General features: G+C 41.3%; 1 protein-coding gene across 3 annotated transcripts in view; it reads left to right on the top strand.

Annotated features, from left to right (window-relative positions):
- The window catches only part of LOC121096990 (SPHK1 interactor, AKAP domain containing), a 73,487-nt gene extending 52,400 nt beyond the window's left edge, over nucleotides 1-21,087 (top strand). For 2 of the 3 annotated variants that reach the window (XM_040613675.1, XM_040613676.1), the window contains exons 5-12: nucleotides 1,000-1,134; nucleotides 4,202-4,457; nucleotides 4,741-8,485; nucleotides 11,871-12,050; nucleotides 13,949-14,035; nucleotides 16,023-16,075; nucleotides 16,159-16,343; nucleotides 18,879-21,087. In XM_040613675.1, coding sequence (XP_040469609.1) covers nucleotides 1,000-1,134; nucleotides 4,202-4,457; nucleotides 4,741-8,485; nucleotides 11,871-12,050; nucleotides 13,949-14,035; nucleotides 16,023-16,075; nucleotides 16,159-16,343; nucleotides 18,879-19,022 — 4,785 coding nt within the window. In that variant the 3' untranslated portion in view covers nucleotides 19,023-21,087. The remainder of the gene's footprint in view (nucleotides 1-999; nucleotides 1,135-4,201; nucleotides 4,458-4,740; nucleotides 8,486-11,870; nucleotides 12,051-13,948; nucleotides 14,036-16,022; nucleotides 16,076-16,158; nucleotides 16,344-18,878) is intronic. The other variant, XM_040613677.1, reaches the window with a different exon arrangement.
- Nucleotides 21,088-21,688: the final 601 nt, after the last annotated feature.

Genomic DNA, 21,688 nt, shown 5'->3' with positions numbered 1-21,688 from the left:
ACAAGCTTATTTTTTGAAGATTAAAAAGCAAGAGTGAAGTATCGTTGAATTGCATAGTAAATAAGGCATAAGGCTAGGTGCCCCAGATCTGCATCCCCCTAATGGCTTTACCATTTGATGGGCTGGGTTAGTGCATAAAATCGAGGTGGCATTTACTCACTCTGTAAGGGGTCATCCTTGATTCCCTATTCACAAAGCAAGCACACAAAGATCCCTGGTAGGAAATGATTGCAAGCGCTCGCAGGGTAGGTGTTGTCCTTTTGGTCTGGCCTTTGTACACAAATGAGCGCAGATGCCTCCTGCACACACTGGGGATGCCTAGCAGTGTCACCATACTAATCTCCTCTGTTACACAGCATCACCAATTGACTATTACCACTTTTGCCTCTAGCAAATACATAACAGACTGAAAATGATTGTATCATTACAAATGAAAGGTCATGAGGGTATTCAGTGGAACAGCAAAGAAATGCATATTTCATCTGTGTATTAAAGACTTCCATTATTCCAGCTTTAGCGTTGCATCAATTTGATCAGCTGTTTCCAGCTAACTTTCCCTTCGGTTTCTTGCCTGTCATACGCCTGGAGAGAAACGGGAAGATTGGCCTTGTGCTCATTACCATACTTAGTGCATCGTTTTTGTTTTAGACAATAACAAGCACAGGGTTCTCAGTCTCTTAGGAACTCACTTGTAATCGGAAGGGCAAGCATTTAGATGAACAGATACAATCGAGCTGCTTAGCATATGACAATGTAAGGGATGACAGATTGTCCTGCTGGACACTTGTGCAGAAATTTATACTGTTCCCGTTGTCTTGCCTGGTGGCTCAAAAGAAAGAACATGCATTTGAATGCTGGCAGCTCTATTTTTAATCAATCCGTTCAAGTAAGCTTTCTAAAGGGCTGCCTGTAAGTGTTATTTTATTTTGCTACTTATGAATGTAACTGTGCAACTCAGATTTCATTACCTGAGAGCAAAATCTATCTTTCATACTACAGAGGTTGATCAGCATCTCTCCAAATCTCCCCAAACTCATCAGTTCAATGAACGTACAGCCACCAAAGGAAAATGAAATAGTCCTGCTGAGTGGATTAGCATCAGGAAACCTTCAGGCCGATTATGAAGTTCCCCAGGTAGGAATCAAATTTAATCAAATCCAGGTAGGAATCAAATCTTTAAAATCACATCACACCTGCAAGGGATGGAATTGGAAAAGAGGAAGAAAGGAAGCTGAAAGCCAAGACCTTGCACCAGTTTAAGAGATGAGTGGGAATCTGCAAACACAAAAAGTAAATCTGTCTGATAAAACTCTGCTAAGTGTGTGTGGTGGGGGGGTGGCACAAAGATAGGGCCGAGATCCTGCTATTCCCTCTTGATACAGTGCGTGTCTGGATTGCAGCTGATAGTGCTTTAAGCCATATTAGTGGCTGATCCTTCAAGGGAAAGCAAACACTGCTGGCAGACGTGATCCATAAGCCCAGATTTCAAGAGTAGCAGGAGTCAGAAGGGTAGCACAGAGGGGAGAGAGGAAAGATGTAACACTATTTCCGTTCATATAGCTAGATCAGGGCAGCTCCTGCAGACTCCCTTTCAAGTGAAGGCTTGTTATTTCCCACTTTTACTCCCAATCCATCTTCTCCCACGTGTGCACCTTGGAAAAGAGCTAACGCTAGGACCTGAAGATCCTAGAGGCTTCTGTAAGCTTCTGTAACATGACAATGGAAAACGCCAAGCTACATTAACCATATCAGAGCTGATACACCATTTAGCTTGTGTCAACTTAAAAAGTAATTAATGCATTAATTAAAACTTAACATTTAAAAGGAGCTAAAGGCAAAGTTCTCATCCTAACTCCTTCACTGCCATTATTGCCAATGAAATGTTCCCTATCTGTGATCTGGAGGCCAAGAATTCCCCTTAATGGCACCGCATAGAGGAAGGAAGCAAACAATAACATTTGCTTAAAGGCATTTTAATACACAAGTTTCAGAAGCTTAACTCCTTATTGTAATAAAAAGCTTTTTCTTCCTTTCCATTGTTGTCATACTTTATGCCTGTTCATTTCTGTGTAAAGAAAAAGAGAACGACAAATGCTTTAGTATTTTTCTGCCTCATTCAGATTTCATTTGGCCAAGCATAAACTGGGAACAACTTCATTAAAACTGCAAGTTATCCTGGAGTCCAAAACTGTCTCAGCAAACTTAAAATGTAAACAGGTATCTCCAGTTTTATCTGCTGCCAAAAAACAAAACAAAACAAAAAAAAGACAGAAAGTTCCCCCCCCCCCCCCAAAAAAAAATAATTAACTTGTGTATGAAGTTTTTTACGAAGCAGGCCCTGGAACAGCTGTATTGCAAATATCATTGAATTTTATGTTATACCAATAAGCTGATCTTTCAAGAGAGAAATTGCCTGGCTATTGAGCTTTCTCGCCACTTGTGACTAATGGCTGACTTCAGAAAAATTTTAAAAAATAAGAGTACAAGCCTGTGGCAGGAGCAATGGAGCTCCAGACCCCATTTCCCTGGGCAGCAGCACTGCAATGCACACAAGGGTGTTTTGGGGACTCAACAAGATGGCTCAGGTACCCCAGTAACGCCCATCACCGAACAACTGTGGCCAGTGGGACTGGCAGCCTTCTCAAAGAGGGTGCAGGCAAGAGGCAAAGAGAACCAAGCTGAATTTCTGCTTTATGAGTAAAGCTTTGCATTGAGACTGGGTGAGATTTATTGACCAGGTAGAGCACATGCTGTGTTCATCCTTAGGTTTCTTTGACTTTCCAGAGAATATCATTAGTAAGGAGCCTCGCATAGTTTTCATACAAGGATTTTTATTCCGTCCCCCCTCAGCCCTTTTCACAAGTACAGCCCTGCAAACAGCGGGCTGGAGAAACAGCAGGGGAATGTTTGATCTAAGGCTGCATCTGGTTTTGATAACGTTTTTCACAATATGGTGTATGTTCAAGTCTGAGTCAGCAACAGTTTATCTGCAGCTAGTTCAAAAAAATGTATCTTTTCTGGTTTACTTTTAACACTCTAATTTACCTGGTTTTCTGTTCAGACATATTTTTAGGTGAAAAGGAAGACCACACTAATGAAGTGTGCTATTCCAACATAATACTCATCCCATTGCCTTTATTACTAGATATTTGCTTTGCATTCACACTCAAAAGGTCTAGGATGGGGTTGCATTATGCTAGATACTGTGCAAATGCACAGGGGGTCCGGGGCATCTTCTGCAGAGCTTAAAATCGACTGCCTTAACCCAGAGCAGGTTCCGCTCAAGCTGGCTCCTTCCTGGGGCCCTGGAGTTAAAGCACAAGATCACAAGCTGCAAAGCTTGGCTTGGCTTCAGAGCGCATCCATACCACAAACACAGTCCCCTGCAGAGATACCAACTTAGCTCTGTGGTTGTATAAATACCCAGCAGTTTTAATATCAATAAAATGAGGATAAAAGGAGTTCCTTTCTCTCGGTTTCTGTCCAACTTTCAACTTAATTGTACAGCTTCTCTGGGTAAGACAGTTTTATATAAAAGCTCAGCACGGTGCACAGTGGAGCCCCATTTCGAGTGGGAAGTTACACTGGTCTGAAATAATGGGGCTTTGGGCAAAAATAGGTACGAGGGGAAGAAGGGCAAAGAAACAAAACACAGCACTACTTTAAAGCAGTCTGTAGAAGCATTTAAAGGTGACCTGCTCCTCACAATCTCGCCAGCCAGTCCTTGCAGGGCTACCTTCAAACAAGCATTGCAACAGAAATTATCCTGAAAAGGAATTCGTGCCCACAAACAATTCCCTCAAGAGACAGGTAGTGCCGGGTGGTGTGAGGTTATTAATAACAGTATGTCAGATGGCTGGCTCTGACACGGATACACGAAGATAAGTCTCTGTCATTAGAACAGGAACTTGATTGAAAACAAACAGCTTGGTAATTTCAACAAAATAAAGATGCCCTTGTGATACCGCTGGGTTCTACTAAAACCTGGTACAACAAAAGCTGTTGGTCCAAGCAGTCTTATTTTAGCATACAGTAACTGCACACTGCATTACAAACACCTAATGACAACTTGTATTGCATCGCTGCAACAGAACATTCCTGAGGTATTTAGAGAGGGAAGCTTAACAAGTTGTTTGGGGTTTTTTTAATTTTTTATTTTTTTTTTACTTAAATAACTATTTGAGATTCTTTTCTCCTTTAGTGTCCTTGGCTGGCAGATGTCTGCTTGGTTCAGTGTGCAAGGGGGGACAGGAAAAACAGCGCAAGCTGCATCATTTTTGAAATAAACAAGTTTCTGATTGGACTTGAGCTTGTTCAGGAGAGACAGCTGCAGATAGAAGCTCGTATCTTAAAGCCCGAGGATGACACAAACTGCTCAGTGTCCTCAATAGAAGAAGATTTCCTTACAGCATCAGAGCACCTCGAGGATGACAACGAGACTGATGAATATAAAACTGGTGAGAACAATGGGGCTGAGCAGAATTCTGCTGTCGTTCGTCCTGCAAAACTGCCATGGCAATGTGAACAGAAATTGCACTTGATGATAATTCATGCATATATTTATTTGTAATTTAGACAATAGGCAGCCATTCGTATTTTTACATGGTTGTTCAAAGACAAGGATGCATGGTTGTGCAGTAGTTTTACAGAGCAGTGATGTGTTACACAGTTGCACAGCCGTTTTCTTTTTAAAGTTATGGGTACTCTGCAAAAACTAATTTCTGTTTTTTCTTTCAATAGGTCATGAAAAATTAAGTGTTTCAGAAGCATCTTCAGATGTCAAGAAAAGTAAAGGCAAGGGATTTGAAAATCTCCACTACAGAAAAGCCAGGTTGCCATTCATTCCTGAAGGGAACTGCATTAATAACGACAATGCAGCTACTAGAGCCTCTGAAGCTGTGAATGTTGTGGCTGAAAATGGCATCCTACAACCTGAGGATAAGTCAGACCAGGAAATACTGTGGCAGAAGGAATTAGCTGCAAGAGCTACTTCATCCTTTAGTGCTACTGATTTGACTACTGTCGTTGAAAATTCCTGCTTAGTGCACGTGTTGGAAGAGGAGTCTTCAACCAAAATGGCTAAAGAGGAGCTGGGGCCTCTGTGTGACCCAACAGTGAAACACAACAGTAAGGCAGACGGAGACGATGGCGCAGGTATCCGGCAGATGGATCCTCCCTCACAAAATGAGCAGGCAACTACAGGTCAGTATGCCACAAATTTAGCAGAATCTGTTCTACAAGATGCATTCATTAGACTGTCACAGTCTCAACCCACTTTCAGTGAGGAGGCTGCAGTCAGCGTCTCTGTAGGAAGCTCCTGTAAGTCAGAAGATTTAACTGGTTCCCGGTCGTGGAATGAACTCCCAAAGATCGTCATAGTCCAAAGTCCAGACAGTTCTGAGAACATACCCGACTGGCCAGGGTCTGCCTTCCCCAGCCTGTGCCACTGGACCGAATCAGAAAGTTCTGCTGAAGTTTCAGATCACTTTGAGGAGGAACATTCAAACGGACACGGCCAGAGTGCACTGGAAGTGGCTCTGGCTTGTGCAGCCACTGTTATCGGAACCATTTCCAGTCCCCAGGCTGCAGAGAAATTCAGGCGGGATCAGGAAGCCCCAGACCCTAAAAGCAGAGCAGCTGATAACGAAGAGCTGCACCCAGCACCTTCACAGCTACTTGATGACTGTGCTGCCACAGATTATTCATTTCCATCTGCACTGTGTGGCATGACTCAGGTAGCAAGTGCTGTAGCTGTCTGTGGTTTGGGGGAAACGAAGGAGGAGAAGTACCCTGCAGCTTCGAGTGGACTTCTGTCTGCTGCCCAGACTTCTGCAGCCATTACTCTTCACTGTAGCATAGCTATAGGAAGCAGCATGGAGAAGCTAAACGATAGCATTGCGGAGGCACTTCTCAAAGAGGCATCAATAATTTTGACAAAACCCAACACATACAAGAATGTAGGTCATTTTATGGAATCCATAAATGGAAAAATTATTGAAACAGCAGCAAGGCCACGGATTCCACACACTGATGAAGTAATCAGGGATGAACTCGCACAAAACTTATCCAATGTTATTCTACGGCATTCTATGGAAGAGGTTAGGAAGAAGAGACAGCTACACCCCCATTCAGGAAATGGCTCAAGTACACAAGACGTTTTCATGGAGACTGCAAACAAGTTGCTTTTTAACGTAATATATTTCACTTGTAAGAAGATGAACGACATAAGACAAGTTGAAGAATGTTCTCCTCTCTTTTCCGAGGGCACAAAAGCAGAGAAAGTAACAAGAACAGAAGGATGGTCAACACAGGCAACAGCATGTGAAACTTCACACAGCCGCCTCGATCAGCCTGCTGTTAAGCCATTTGGTACATGCTACAGCACTAGTGCTAGCAAAGATCTTGGAAATGTCACAAACACTAGGAGAAGTACTATGAAAGATGTAAACAGCAAGGAAAGTGCCACACTGAATTCAGTACCAACAAGCAAAGCTACAGGGCATAACACACTTGTGGCAAAAACATCTCCCAAGAAGAGATACCTGAAAAGAACCGCACGAGACTGTTACAAGTCCCCAAATCAGAGTAACAATCATCAGAAGAAGAAAGACTACAGATCATTTTCAGACAAAGAAAATACCTTTGCAAACAACGAATGCAGCCATGGTGTTCAAGAACAGCTGTCTTCCAGTGCCACCCTGAATGCAGAAAACCAGGCCAAGCATAAGTGTGATGCTGTGCTGAACAACGATGTCCAGGTTAGCTTGTCGTTACTGGGAAATCATGTCTTGCTTCCTTCACAGCCTGTGCTGCAGGTGAAACATGCAAGGGACAAATACTGTATAACAGATTTTGCAGAGGAATTGGCAGAAACAGTTGTCTCTATGGCAACAGAAATCGCTGCCATTTGTCTTGAAAACTCAAACGGAAAGCAGCCCTGGTTCTGCGCGTGGAAGAGAGGCAGCGAGTATCTGGTGACCCAGAGTCTGTCATGCAGAACGATGAAAAGGAAAAAGGAGACCCACGCTAATGGTTCGGTTGTTCGGAAGCACAGGGCACCTAGACTTAGTGAGATCAAAAGAAAAACAGATGAGCACCCTGAACTAAAGGAAAGGTTGATGAATCGGGTAGTAGATGAATCTATAAACCTTGAGGATACACCAGACTCGGTCAATATCTTTGCAAACGAAGTGGCTGCCAAGATCATGAACCTCACTGAACTCTCCATGGTGGATAGTATCTGGCAAGGTCCAAACCACCCCAGGAACAGGCTGCACTGTGAAAGATGGAGCCGAGCCAAGGCCTCAAGCTGCGAGAGCATACCAGAGGAGGACTCCGATTCCAAAGCCTCTTTCAATACTCTAGGCCTAATGAACACCTTTGGTCAGCCTGTGAGCCAGACAAGTTCTGTCTCAAAGCAGTCTAGTTGTGAAAGCATTACTGATGAATTTTCAAGATTTATGGTGAACCAGATGGAAAGTGAAGGAAGAGGTTTTGATTTATTACTGGATTACTATGCAGGAAAAAATGCAAACAACATCTTAACTTCTGCTTTGCAACAAGTAGCCAAGAAAAATGGTCATCTTAATGTAAGACCAAGTTGCCCATCCAAACAGTCCAGCACAGAAAGCATAACAGAAGAATTTTATAGGTATATGCTAAGAGAAATAGAAAAGGAAAATAAAGATAATGTATCTTCCCCTCGGAATTCAAAGGACTGGTGTGGCAGTTTGCTACCACCCGCTCTACGACCACCTTTTTGCTTTAGGCAATCATCCATGCCTGACAGCAGATCATCAGGCTCTAGGCTAACAGTTAATGTCCCAGTTAAAGCAAATTCATTAGATGGATTTGCTCACCATCGCCAAGATTCCTTAAGTGTACAGCCAGTCAGTACCGTGGCTTCTTCAGGTCTTTGCAAGTCTGACTCATGCCTGTACCAGAGGTGCAAGACTGACCAGATCACAGATATGTTGATTCACGAGACGTGGGCAAGTTCGATCGAATCCCTGATGCGCAAGAACAAAATCATAGCAGATGAAGTAGATGCTGCCGAGGCAGACCAGTTTCACAGTGATTCCCCACCACATGTGGAGCAATATGCAAACAGACTGGCTGCAAATATTGTTGAAAGCGGTAAAAATTTAATTGTTGTCCAGCAGGATTCCCTCGATTATACAAGCAGAGAACATGTGCTGGAAAGCAAACATCCCCAAAGCGCAACTCAAATTCGGTCAAAACCCAAAAGGGATGGAGTAAGTCTGGGTGAGACAAAAGAGCAGATGAAGAGCCCTGGATACCTCCCTGCAGGTCAGCACAGGGAAGTGCCTTTAATTCAGATAGAAACGGATCAACGAGATGAGCCAGATAAAGACTCAGAGTCCTTAACTTCATGTGGCCCTGCTGGAAAGGAGCACCAAAGCAAAGAAAAACCTCCAGAAGCTTTTGATGGGAAAAACACAGTTTCCAGTGCCCTACCAAATAGGTAAGTAATAAAATAACAAATCAGCACATTGCTTTGGTGTTTGTGTCAATTTCCCAGTAAAAATTACTTCAATAATAGAAGGTAAAGAGAAAAGCACTTTTAATGAAATAAACAGGTTAAGTTCTGACTACAGGTTTCTAATGGCATCAAATCACCCAGTCATCCCTCACAGCACCGATTTCTGGCGCACGCTTACATTGACTACGACGATGCTATGGGTCTAAGATTCACGCCTAATGCTGCACAGACAAGTTTTCTCTCTACAGATATTTCAGTCTTCCATAGTTGAGACAGGAAAGATGGGCAAAGTTTGAGCTTTCATTTAGCACTGGCTGATACCTCAATAAATGAAAAATAAATAAATAAAAATCTGTGCTACTGTAAAACAGAAGATAGCAGAATTTGACCTGTAGTTCTCTGCTGCGCTTTGTGTACCTGGAATCCAGATCAGGCTTCCAAGAGCTTGAAGTTCAGTTTTGAGTTTAGAGTCTGGAGCTACAAGTAATAAAAATTCCTTAGTGGAGGAAATAAAATATTAATTAAAAGCACCCCTTACCTCCTATTTTTCAAGACTTCTCTGATAGAATTTAGATAAAGAATAAAAATTAATTTTCTTTTAATTTCATAGAGTTTATACCACAGCTTAGCAGCCTCTCCTTACAGCTGTACTCTTTTTGTTGAGAAATCTGCAACTTGCTTTGGTTAAGGCAAGGTGTAAACCCAGTGTGAGAGTGCAGTGCAAAGGCATAGGACTGCTGTGGATGCTAGGAGGTTAAGAGCAAGGCTCTTTCTCTTCATCTTATCCGTTACTTTAATGGTATGTAAATTGCCAGACGAGTGGAGCATTGCAGCACCCCATTATCTCAGAGTGCTAGAAAGAGTGCAGGTGCTAGTGTTAGAAATTATTTTGTAGCTGATTTTATTCTGAGCAGTGACAAAGCTCTGCTTGAAGTGAGAAAGCATATACTTTCCTGTGTATGGTAGCAATTAGGTGAATAATTATTGGTGTTGCTGTTCTTTCATACTTTCCCCCACTAACCTTCCCTTTTCTTCAAAGGCAACCTGCTTTAAATAGGATGCGTTCAGAAATCTACCTACTTAGAATCTTGACTGTTTGAAAATGAAGTTATTTTGGCAGTTTACGAGCCCTTTAATAACAACTTTGCCTTTGAAGCAGAGTTCCAGAAGTGGCTATGGGAGGTTTAAAGCAATAGGATTGACAGGGCAGGATTAGTGACCAGAGGCTACACCTACATGAGCATTTTGGGTCAGCGATGCAGTGCAGTTCTGAATCAGCCCGTCTCCATTTCCACACATCAGCTCCGTTCGCAGCGTGCGATACAGATTTCTTTTAAAGGGATGTCAACTAGAAGCCATACAAGTGGGTACCAGATGTGCTTGTACCCCGACAGGGAAAGCAAAGCTTCCAGTGGTTCTTCACATGGATGTGAGCCATTTGCAGCACAGCTGTCTGGACCAAGTCTAGGCTGAAGTAAGAACCTAAAAATATCTATAACATAGATGTAAAAGCATCAGCACCAATTGCTTTGATCCACTCCTACCCAATGAAATTACTTGCGAGTGTAGATACAGGCACATAGGACTCAAGGCAAAACATTCAAGCAAACATACAGTCAGTTACAAGGAAAAAATAAAAATAAAAAAGCCATGCCCATGCAGGCCTGGGGAAGAGGTCTTCAGCAAGAAAAAAAAAAGTTTTTTCTTGTATGTAGGCAGTGCAATAGGCCCAGTCCTGTCAGTTACACAGAAACCATTCCAACTGGCTGTTCAGAAGTAGGGAGCTGTAAGTGCACAGCATCGCTGGTCTGATATGTAATTGCATAACAAATCAAACAAACCCCAACACGCCAAGAAACAGCGCCCACAAAAACCTCTCGTATTTGGGACCACGTATTAAGTGTTACCTCCCCTGTATTAAAAACCTGAATAACACCACTGCCCTGCGACTCGGCTGCTCAGGGCCTTCATGTTACTACAGATTGTGAGTTTGGCACCTGAGGGGTCGGGGATGACAGGCGCAGCCAGCTGGCAGATGCTGAGTGCCTGGCAGAGCAGAGGTCCTCAGGCAAACACGTCCTGCTCCCCCCGTGCAGCAGGCTCCTCTCCCTCTAGCATCCCACATTAATGCAGCAACTTCTCAGCCATCCTGAGAGTCAGAACATGGCAAAAGGAGATATCCACAGCGATACTGCCTCAGTATATTCTTAACCAAATTAATTACTTGGGAGCAATAGAATTTTGGGAGTGATCCCTTGCTCTAACTGAAGACAGGATGCCCCAGCCATGACTGTAGATAAGAGTCTGAAGGCGAGAACTTCTCTAGTGGGATCCTGCAGAAGGCTGCCAGTACACATGACACTCTTTTAATCACAACGTTGCAAACGCAGACCATCCAGTAAATATAACAGAACTACAGTTTTGCTTTAATTTTTATTCTGGTACTGCAGTGATATGTAACTAATTCTTTCTTGTCATCAAAAAAAAAAAAAAAAAAAAGGGGTGGGGTATTATATACTTTTCTGCCTGCGTATCAAAAGCCCTACAGTAACTCACAAACTCCCGTTTGGCTCTGAAAAGTGACCATAAATGAAGTTTTTACTTTTCATTTGTGTGTCCATTTGTGGAAGCGTGTGCCTCTATGCATATTTGTGTGTGACATGTTCAGTATGCAGAATTATAAAGCATTTTTTCCTTTAACCCTGTATTTTCTAAACTCCCTCTGGGCTCCATATTCAGTCTGGTTTCTGACTACCTGCTGCGCTTCTACCTAGAAAAAGAATTCTTCATCCCTCCCCAACCTAAGCAGCAAGGGTCCTAAGGAACGCAGAGGGCTAACAGTCCTTAGTGATTCAGAACCCACAATACTTTCCTACTTTTACTTCCAGACCTCTTTTGGATCTACAGGGCCAACAGGGTAGAAAACCCTGGCAAGAAATGTATTCATCCATTACTGGGACAGGGATTTAGCACCAATCTATATTTCCAAGAAACACCATCACTCTGCACTAACCATGTAACCATAATGCCACATGCCTGAAGTGCATTAAGCAACAGGCCTATGCAGTCAGCGTTCGCTTTGTTCATGTAAAATCTTTTTGTACAAGTTAAAGCTTTTCTCTGCATATTTCAGCACAAGGCTTACTTTGTTTTGTGTTTGGTTATAGCCGTCATAAGATCCTTTTTTAAGAGCACCTCAGTATGCTCAGCTGGGCTTCGTGTATAAATTATGCACTTGTCCAGTCTCCTGCATCTGTATAATTTTGCAGCTTGGTTGACTCTAATGAGCAGCATTGCTTGAAAACTGGTGCCACTGTTTTATTTGTCTAATTAAAATATCAATGTGCCTTCCTTATCACCTTACTAGCAACAGCCCTCAGAGCAGACCCGATGCTGAAATCATGGGAGAGACAAAAACAGCTGAAGAATTTCCAAACCATCTCAGCAGCAGTGAAGAAAGCACTGGCAGCTGGTCCCAGCTAGCTAACGATGAGGACAATCCTGATGACACAAGTAGCTACTTACAACTCAGCGAGCGATCCCTGAGGTACCCTTATTGTCTCCTCTCAGTACACAATACGGTCTAATCAGACAAGTCAACGACTTGACTACCATGCACCAGGAATGAGGGTCAACCACTTGAGATTTATTCAGAATCTGTAAAGAAAGCCTAATGACAATGTTAATTTCTTTATTTTTTAAAAAGGGGGGGTAAAGTTAGCCACATTCTGGTTCTCAGCCAGGTCTTTTTATTGTTGTTGAGCAGCTAGATTCAGACAAAGAAAAATCTTCCTGGCACCACTCAAGTGCATGAGTCCTACAATGAAAGGGACATTGGACAAGCTAATTGGTATGGTCTTTCCTTTGATTTATTTGCATAATGGTTTTCTTGGTATCTCCTTAGCAGAGATGGATGAGACTGCTCTTCCCACCAGGTATCTGTGCACTGAGAGCAGAGACAGAGCCCTGATCTGCTTAGACTGGCACAGGGGAGCAGATTAACGGAGGGTGACCAAGTTCCCTTGCGTAGGCGTAAACTCCAGAGCTCCCATTGCAATGTGCGGCTTTTTATTGCTATTCAAGTCAGGACACGTATTTAAAAATGTTACCTAGCCGTTCGAGTTTATATAAAGTTATGTTAGTTTGACTTCAGCCCTTTCATGACTTCAAGATGAGCAAGGTTTTTTTTCTTCACGTGCTTTTAGATTAGATTTTAAAACATTGTCAAGTAATTACAACTTTCTCTTGGGTATTAAGACAAAAAGGAGGGAAGACAGTATGGTAGTAAAGTAGGAAAGAGAAGGAGTCTCTGTCAGAGAGCACTGTTGGCTAGCTGAAAAAATACTGAACAAAACTAGTCTGTCAGTGTGGGTGAACATTCATCCCATTATTATAGTATCAACCTTTAACAAAGTCCTTGGTCTCAGAGCTAATGTATTGTGCCTTTTGGCTCTGCATTGAAACAGAAATTGCTACAGCAAGTCTGAATGCATGGCGTGCTGACACTGACTCAGAAAAACCCGATGGGGAAAGGAACTGTCTAATCAATCCTTCTAATGTAAGAAAAAAAAATCTATTAGTTGCTTTTCCCATAAAAATTAAGTGGTTCAAGTTGACTCGCCATACAGAACTTGTTTGTGCTCATTGACTTGCAGCCAGCAAATTCACAACCTGTTCATGAGACCATTGCAATATCTACGTAAACATTCACTGTCAAATTTATGATGATGTTATAAAGTGAACTGGTACTATTTTTTCTAAATATTCTTAGATGTAATACTTCATTCTTGTGAAGAAGCCAAAGAGAGTACTTCTACATACTACTGGTCCCAATGACCTCTGGCTTTAATTAAAATCTCAGTCTTTCAGAGTAGTCAGAAACATAAGGGGCCATCACTGTACCTGTGGGTTCCATCAGATCCCAGATAGTATCTGGGATGTGATGTAATACACGGACACTGCTGCAGGTTACAGGCGTGGAGTCACCGAACAGGTAAGTAGTATGATGGGCAACCAAATGCCTTGCTCTAAGTTACCATGTTCAGAGGTAGCTGAATCTCTGCAGGTTTTTTCCAGGACATCTCTGTGCCTGATCATCCGTCTTTTCAAGGACTTATGCAGACTGGGTTTTGTCTGAGGCCAAATCTTTGTTGCATAAGCCACTCACAAGAAGATAGTCCACTTTTTTTGTTTTTCCTCTCCAGTTTACATCATCACTTGAGACATGCTCCATCTAGAACTATTTTAATAAAAGCCTCGTTATTTTGAGCAGATTAGGGGGCTTCATTCTGGGAACCAATTGCTGAGCACAATCGGTCATGTGGAACTCCGCGTAACAGGGGGCAGCCTCCTCACTTTGCTTTGTACATAAATAAATTTCAAAAAGATGTATGGAGACACATTCAGTGCAGCTTGGCACTAATATTTAAACTTTTGCTTTGTCAGCAATGGCAACAGCAGTACAACTAGCAGTCTTGGCATTGTGGACCTGGAAATTTATCAGGAGAACGTGCCATCTTCTCCTATGATTAAGTAAGTAGTCACCGAAGTGAGACTTGATGTTTAGTCCAATTTTAACTGCAAATTGTTTATGCCATCTAAAATGTGCCAAGCCTTGCTTTGCAGCTGCTGCTGAGCTTGCCCTTAGTTTCAGGTAAAAAAACACAAGCAGGTGTCTGTGCAGAGTGATAACACTGGACAGCGAAAGATCACAGGAAAGCCCACCCAGGTGGATCTCTCAAGAGAATATGGATCCACCAATCGCTCTGCCTAAAAGTTTTCTGCAGTATTAGTTTCCCATTATGGTAACTTTATTCTCCAAATAAATTCAAATCTTATCAAAACTCTACTGTAATACCAAATCAAGTCAGATAAGGATCAATTAAAGTCAAAGAGAAAAAATACAATAGCATTCTTCCCAATAATAATAATAATAATTTGGCCGAAAGTACATCTTGCCTGTTGTTTTGGGGCATGTTTCTAATGAGCATCAATTAAATTATCAAGAGATGTGCAAGCACCTGCCTAAAGATTCTGGTACCCTGCAACCTGGTATAACCTGCCAGACGGTGAATGTCCCGATGCAGTCAGGGCATGGCCGCTGCAGAAGCGTATAGGCTGTATCACAGTCTATACACTTGGAATGTAAACTTTGTGAAGCTGGTGATATCAGAACATCTTCACAGCTTGTTACCGGACTGTACTACAACTGTCTTGCTTTGGAGAGGCTCTTTTTTTGTAAGAAATCTGGGCATTCACATTTCTGTAGAAGTACACGGATTCTCTCTGTGCTGCCAATTCAGAGACTAACCTCGTTAAAATACTCCCATCATCACAGTAGGCAGCAATACCCTCTGCAGGCATTCCTAAAGATGACCACTCTCCCTTATATGTCTGAGGACCAAAGGGATAAATTTCTGCCTCCCCTCGTTAGCTTTCAGGGGCTATTCTCAGGTGTTAGCCAACAGGCATGAGAAGTTTGCACTTCCACAAGTCAAAGTCAAGGCACAAAGTACATCTGCTATTCAAACAGAAAATTGAAAAAAAATCTGATGGGAAGGAAGTTTTTAAGCACCTGTGTTCTAAGTCATGAACAACTATATGATGCATGCTGTCATTTTCTTCTTTCCTCTCACATGTTGCAATAACCACTATGCAAGTATAAATAATCTTAATTCTTTAAAGCCTTGGGGGAGATTCTGAAATCCTGTGAATGAGGGTGGTAAAGAGTAGCATCCTCCCATGCCAGAACAAGCCTTACGCTTGCAGCATTCCCCCTGACTGAGCGCAGAATGGGACCGCCTGGAAGCGTGTGCTGTCAGTGCTGTCCCTCTGGGAGGGATGGAACAAGTGCAACAGCTGCAACATCAATAGTGAATTTGCACTCTCCTGCCGCAAGCACATGAGCATGGCTGCTGTGGTCAGAAATGGAAGCTGAAGCAGTGACCGCATGCCTGGAGTTTGTTTCCTGTAGTTTAAGAAAGGGATTGTACCTAATTTTTGCAAGGTGTAAACAGAAATTGTTTATCCAAACAGCTAATCTATTTAAAACCAGAAGTAGCTGATGTCATTGATAGTTATGATTGTGTTTAACGATGAAAGATAAAACTAGAAAGCAAGACTTAAAAAGATTCAGCTGGGGAGAATAGCACTGAAAAAGGCAGACAGTGGAAGTTCAGTATTTCCACCCAGGTTATGAGACTTGCTGTGTCTTACCATAATGTCATTTGCTTGTCACTATGTAAACTGTAGAGATAAACAGATCCTGGTGAACTGTAATGCACAGTGCAACCAGTTCAAGTATTTCATCCTATTAAAGGAATAACGCTGCAATTCCCATACCTTTTCCTGAGTAACAGATTACATAAATATATTCACTATTATATTCTTTCATCCTGTGTAACTTTTTTCTTGCAGTTTTCTAGGTCTTACATTGAGGGAGAAGTTTATCCATCATGAAGCAATGTTGTAGACTGTTCCTAAATATCACTAATAAGCTTTGTTGTTGTTTGTTTCTAAGTGAATTAGTAGAAGAAAAGGTTTTCCTTAAAGAACAGACAGAAAATACAGAAGGTAAGTTGAACCATATCAAGTAAAACACACATTTGAAGTTAACACAAGTAATTGCACAGTAACTGTTGAGAATATTTTTCCAGAAAGTACTGCTGGGCTTTCAGTGGGAACAGCTAATTGTCAAAAGGACCTACTGGTGATAAACTTTGATCTGGAACCAGAGTGCCCCGATGCAGAGCTGCGAGCCACCCTGCAGTGGATAGCTGCTTCTGAACTTGGAATTCCAACCATCTACTTTAAGAAATCTCAGGAAAACAGAATTGAAAAGGTAGTATTTACAGAATTGGGCATACTATTAAGTCACTTTAATCACAGTACCAGTTATGATTTATATGAGTAACTGAGCTTAAAAGCAGATGCAAAAACGTCATTACAGCAAGATGGCAATGCTAGTATGTATTAAGAAAGGGAGGAGAGGGTTAAACATGTCAGAATTTAATGTACGTGAAATATTTAGTAGGTTGTCTATGGCACAACAAACAGTATCACCATGAGACCTTCTCCAAAGCCTCTATAATATGCTTTGATGAATCCGTTTGCTTTTTCATATTAGTGGTGCATTAAGCATCAGTGCCCAAGGCAGAATTCAGCGTCCTGTACGTGGCTGCATTGGAAGGGTTGCAGATAGATAGCTTACATGGCGTTTATGCACGTAGCTCAAAAAATAAGTATCTCATGCATGTGGACATCACACAAAGTTCTACTCGCTGACAGTAAAAGCTGACTATGATGCGAGATAAAAGTTGGATTTAAGATTTCCAGCTTTGAAATTTTTTAGCCCTTACGCAGGTTCTGCCTTGCCTGCTGCACTGATTAGGGCAGCCTCAGGCAGGTCGGACCTTGCGCCTGGCTGTTCACAAAGTTAGAGCTGGGGCTACCACAGGGTGCCACAGGGGCCTGACCCCTCCTGTGCGTTTAGGTGGGATCTGCCGTGGACAGATGCGTTGGCTTTATAGTCACGTCGTGCTGGCAGGAGAGGACTGCTGCTCACCAAGGAACGGGCCCACCGCCCAAATGTACAGAAGTGACTTCACTGCAGAACAGCAATAACCTGTTGGCTCAGGTGCACTGTCCGACATACTGAGACTAAACAGACCTGTCTGTGTAGACGTACCCCTATGTTATTACTACCCTGAGAGACAGTTCTAGTCCAGGCAGTGACCAACCAGTGTTTTCCAGTGGACTCATATTTGCTATCACACATCTGCTACTTGGAAAATTAGACTGATTGAAATGTTTTGCATCATTGCATGGAAATTATGAAGCACCTCCCCTGGCTTAGCAATAAAAAAGTGCTGTGTGTGGCAGCACTCCTAGCCCAGGCATAGCTTTGCCTCTGCCAGCCACCATTTTGAAAGCAAAGTCTACTTTCAGGGAGAGGCAGACAGGATCAGACTACCAGAACTGTGAAACCTTCTGAGCTATTAGTCCAAGCCAGAGCACCAAGAGCAGCACTGAAGTCAAACATGGTCACAAGAAGCGCAAACTGTTTCTATTCCTGAATGATTAGTTGGTGCTCCATTGTACATACCACCAAATGCCACCCACAGTATTTCAGGAATGACCAAAACAGCCCCATTTCCAAGATCACCAAGAACAGCTCAAGCCTTAAGGCTTACCAAAGTGTCACGGTTTTCAAATCAATTAATGAAAAAAGTATTACAAATCAGTATTTTGGTCTTTTATGGGAAGATCGTTTTAAGTAGCGGAGATATTGTTTGATTTTCTTGAGTACATGCATTTGGGAATCATAAACATAATTTAAAATGCATTCAGCAGCAGCGGTCCAAATTGCATCTAATTAAAGAAACAGCTGTCAGCTTTACCCATGTGCTTTGGCAAACAGTTAATTCAATTGCAAAAATACACTAGAGAATAATGAAGCACATCCTGCCTACAACAGTGCTCTTGGAAATCGCGTGCCTATTAAATATCATTAAAATACATATTAAAAGTTTAGGCTTCAGCATGTAAATAGCAAACAGCTACACTAACTAGAGACATACAATATTTTCTTGTGTGGTTTAAAACTGGAAACGTAGGAGCAGCGAGCTAATTAGATATTGATTGTGAAACTCAAAGAAATGAAAAGCTTTGATTTTCATTTATGTGCTTCAGAAAAAGATGGGACCAGATGTATGACACTGTGAGCCCATTATTAAGTATAAAGTGGACAAAATTCAGGATTTTTTACAGCTGCTTAAGAACATATATTTAACCTTTGGTTTATCCGGAAGTTAAAACAAGATCAAATATAGATACTCTCTGTGATTCAACCACAACTGTAATAAATGTCTTCATGTGACAATTTACCCAGAATTCCCTCTCGCCAGTACTATGTGAATATTTAAAATACTATGGGATGTGTATGTGGAAATACAGAAAATATAAATTAAAATATAGCTAATAGTAACGAGGAGCTGTATTTTCTTTAAAATGGATGGTCACACTTCCATTTATGCTAACAGTGAGCTGTCGATAACAAAGCTGTGATCCTTTATCAAGCTCACTTTCACTGTTCTTACTTTCATTGCAATAAATAAAAAATAGTTGATGACAGCAGCTAATTTAGAAAATGTCACGAGACCTGACCAGTCTTTGCAGAGCTATGGAACTTCAGAAATGAAGTTTTATAAATAGAAAGAACCTTTACGTTTCTGCACGGTGAATTGTGTCCTCTCCCTCATATAGTAGTGCATCTACCAAGGATGTTCTTATAGCAGCCTGGGTGTATTCATTTAACAAAACCTTAGCAAAATGTTAACCAAATCCTAAGTATGTTCTGTTTTGGTTTTTTGTTTAGTTTTTGGATGTTGTGCAATTAGTTCAACGGAAGTGCTGGAAAGTGGGGGATATTTTTCATGCCGTGGTGCAGTACTGCAAGCTCAGCGAGGAAGGCAGAGAGATGACACCAAGCCTGTTCGACTGGCTGCTCGAACTGGGTTAAGAAAGTTCACCTGTTCAGAATTTTTGTTTTATTCCAGTTTAAATAAACAGTGGTTTGTGTAATGCTGTGATTTCCAAACAACACCGAATAAAACGAGCAACGGTATACAAACTCTACAGAATCAGCACACGTGCGTTCCACAACTGAACCAGGAGCAGTGAAACCAAGGTGTATTGTATCTTTCTGTATCATGAGAGACTCTTGACATATTGTGCTATAGGATGTACTGTACTAGGAGGGGATGGATTTTTAGCCTTCTGAATTAATGGACTACACAGTAAAGGCTTAATTATCTAATGTGTTCCATCTTCATCAGTTCAATTAAATCAATCAGCTAAAATGGGATAGTACACCAACGTTCAGTTTTAAAACACCAATATTTGTACTGTTTAACTATTAGAACCAGCGTATGTTCCAGGATGCCTAGACACACCCATGTCCCTATAACAATTTGTTTTTAACTCCCCATAGTCTGCTAAGGGTTAAAACCTTCTGAACGCTTAGCACCTTTGCAGTTAGACAACACAGTGAGAAGCTGCTGAAAACACAGTTTCTTTCCATGTGATAATTTTTCTTCCATAGCAGTTCCCGATTCCTGTTGTGCTCTCAAGGAAGTAAAATTTAGACTCTAAGTTACTCCCCTTAAAACAAAAAAAAAAAATAAATTATTCCTTTTCACTTGGAGGCAGCGCAGTTCAGTATAGCTACACCTGGCACAGCCCTGAACACAGCTCTGCCAGTCAGGGCCGCGGGTCCTGAGCCCTGTCGCATCACAGACCTGCCACGATAGGCAAGTCATTTCACCTCCGTGCCTCAGTGTCCCTACCTGGTAAGAGGGAGTAATGATAGTACAATTGTTACGTAAAGTGCTTCTATTTCAAGCACTATGTAACATGCTACATATCAGTTAAAAGCAGTGGGGAAAAAAAAATACTGTTTTCATTTTAATCAAATCACTAATAAGGTGAAGAAATGCATATCTGAAATAAGAACCATCTTATCATCAAAATCTTAATGTTAATTTTTATAGCTTACAAGAAAGCAGAATGATTATTAAAATTTCAGCATACTTGTTCATTTTGGATATAAGCGTTTGGACTGTATGCGATAGCTCACGTTACTATAACATTTATATAACTGTTTGATAAGATATACTATGGTATTGTCTTGTTGAGATGATCTGTTAGTATCATGTACTTAATGATACATTCTCTTGACTCTGCCAAAGAGATTGGTTTTGAACTTAAAGGTAAATACAACTTATCACATCACAGCTCTTCTGCAGTTTGTTTCTTTGAAAATACTTATTTTTCATCTCTCCCTACCCAAATAGCATAATAGAAAATCTGCCTGCTTTTTCCAATATTCAAGAGATGTTTTATTTTCCATATAACAATATATGCTTCTGTAATATTTCTTGGGAAAAAAAAAAAAAAAACAACTATCCTTTTGCACTAAATATTTTTGAAAATTTTGAAGTAGTTTTAAATAATTTATGAAAAAGAGCCATATTCTCAATTTTATCTTTAAAACCATTCCTAAACTTGCATGATCGCATCACTCATTTGTTATGAAACGCAAATTGTTAGCAAATCAAAATCTAACGTGGAACATTAACACGAGTAATTCTCCATCTACTGTGCAGAACATACGAAACAGTGAAGGTGACTTTACTGTCAAGGTAAGGGTCAATTTATTGCGTACACTGAACATAACTGTGCAGTCACTGGGCCTGCTGCTAAGAATTGCTGAACATCCATAACTCCCGCTAACATGAGCGGCAATTCTGAATGCTCAGCGTTTCTGAGGCTGGAAGTTAATAACAAGCACCAAGTACTACAGACTTAAAGTGCTTTGTTTAAGTTCATAAATGGGAAAGTGTATTTATTTTTAAACCAAATACAGTTAGTTGTCCGTATAAATTTTTTGCTGTGATAGAATAAATGTTTACTTATCCTACAAAGCACAAATACCATGACGGAGTTGTAACAGTGTGATGCAGTTTCTCTGTACAGTAGTTCTTAATGTTGCAATTTATTCAGAAATAAATTTATGTTATAATGTGTGTCCTCTTTGCCGTCTTCAGAAGTTCATGAATGTGCTGTGGGTTTTTTAACCTATTAAATAATATTTGCCTGCCATCCCTGTAGCTTCTCAAAGCTCTGCTTCTGGATAAAAAGTCTGACTCATGGCCCTGACCAGAACAAGTCAGAGCAAGCTCCAGGTCTTACCTCATTTCCAAAGCTACGGCTTTACTCAGGTTCCATGATTCATTCAAGTGATACAAGGCTAATCATAACATTCTTAGTATCACAGTAAAATAAATTGCATATTCATTGCCAGAAAAACCCTCAACACACCAAATCTCTTGTAAGTGTTCTCTGTAGCTGCTTTCAGTACTTGCAAAAGCGGGCAGGGGGTGGGGAGACAGAAGCTCTGGAGTTTCTTCTGCTTGTGTAATTTTGCACAGATATTTACTACCCTACTGCCCAAGTATAAAGGTCTTTCTACTGCTAAACAGAAAAGGAGGAAACCAACACTTCGCTGAGTAAATCAGAACAGGACTTGTACACCATTAAAAAAGGCTGAAAGAAAGTCAATCTTAAATACACATAAATGAGAACTTCATACTATACACAATTTCAGGTGAAAATCAGAGTAAACGA

Source organism: Falco naumanni, chromosome 13 (genome assembly GCF_017639655.2).
Source record: "Falco naumanni isolate bFalNau1 chromosome 13, bFalNau1.pat, whole genome shotgun sequence".
NCBI classification, from domain to species: domain Eukaryota; kingdom Metazoa; phylum Chordata; class Aves; order Falconiformes; family Falconidae; genus Falco; species Falco naumanni.
This window is presented reverse-complemented; position numbering and strand designations above follow the sequence as displayed.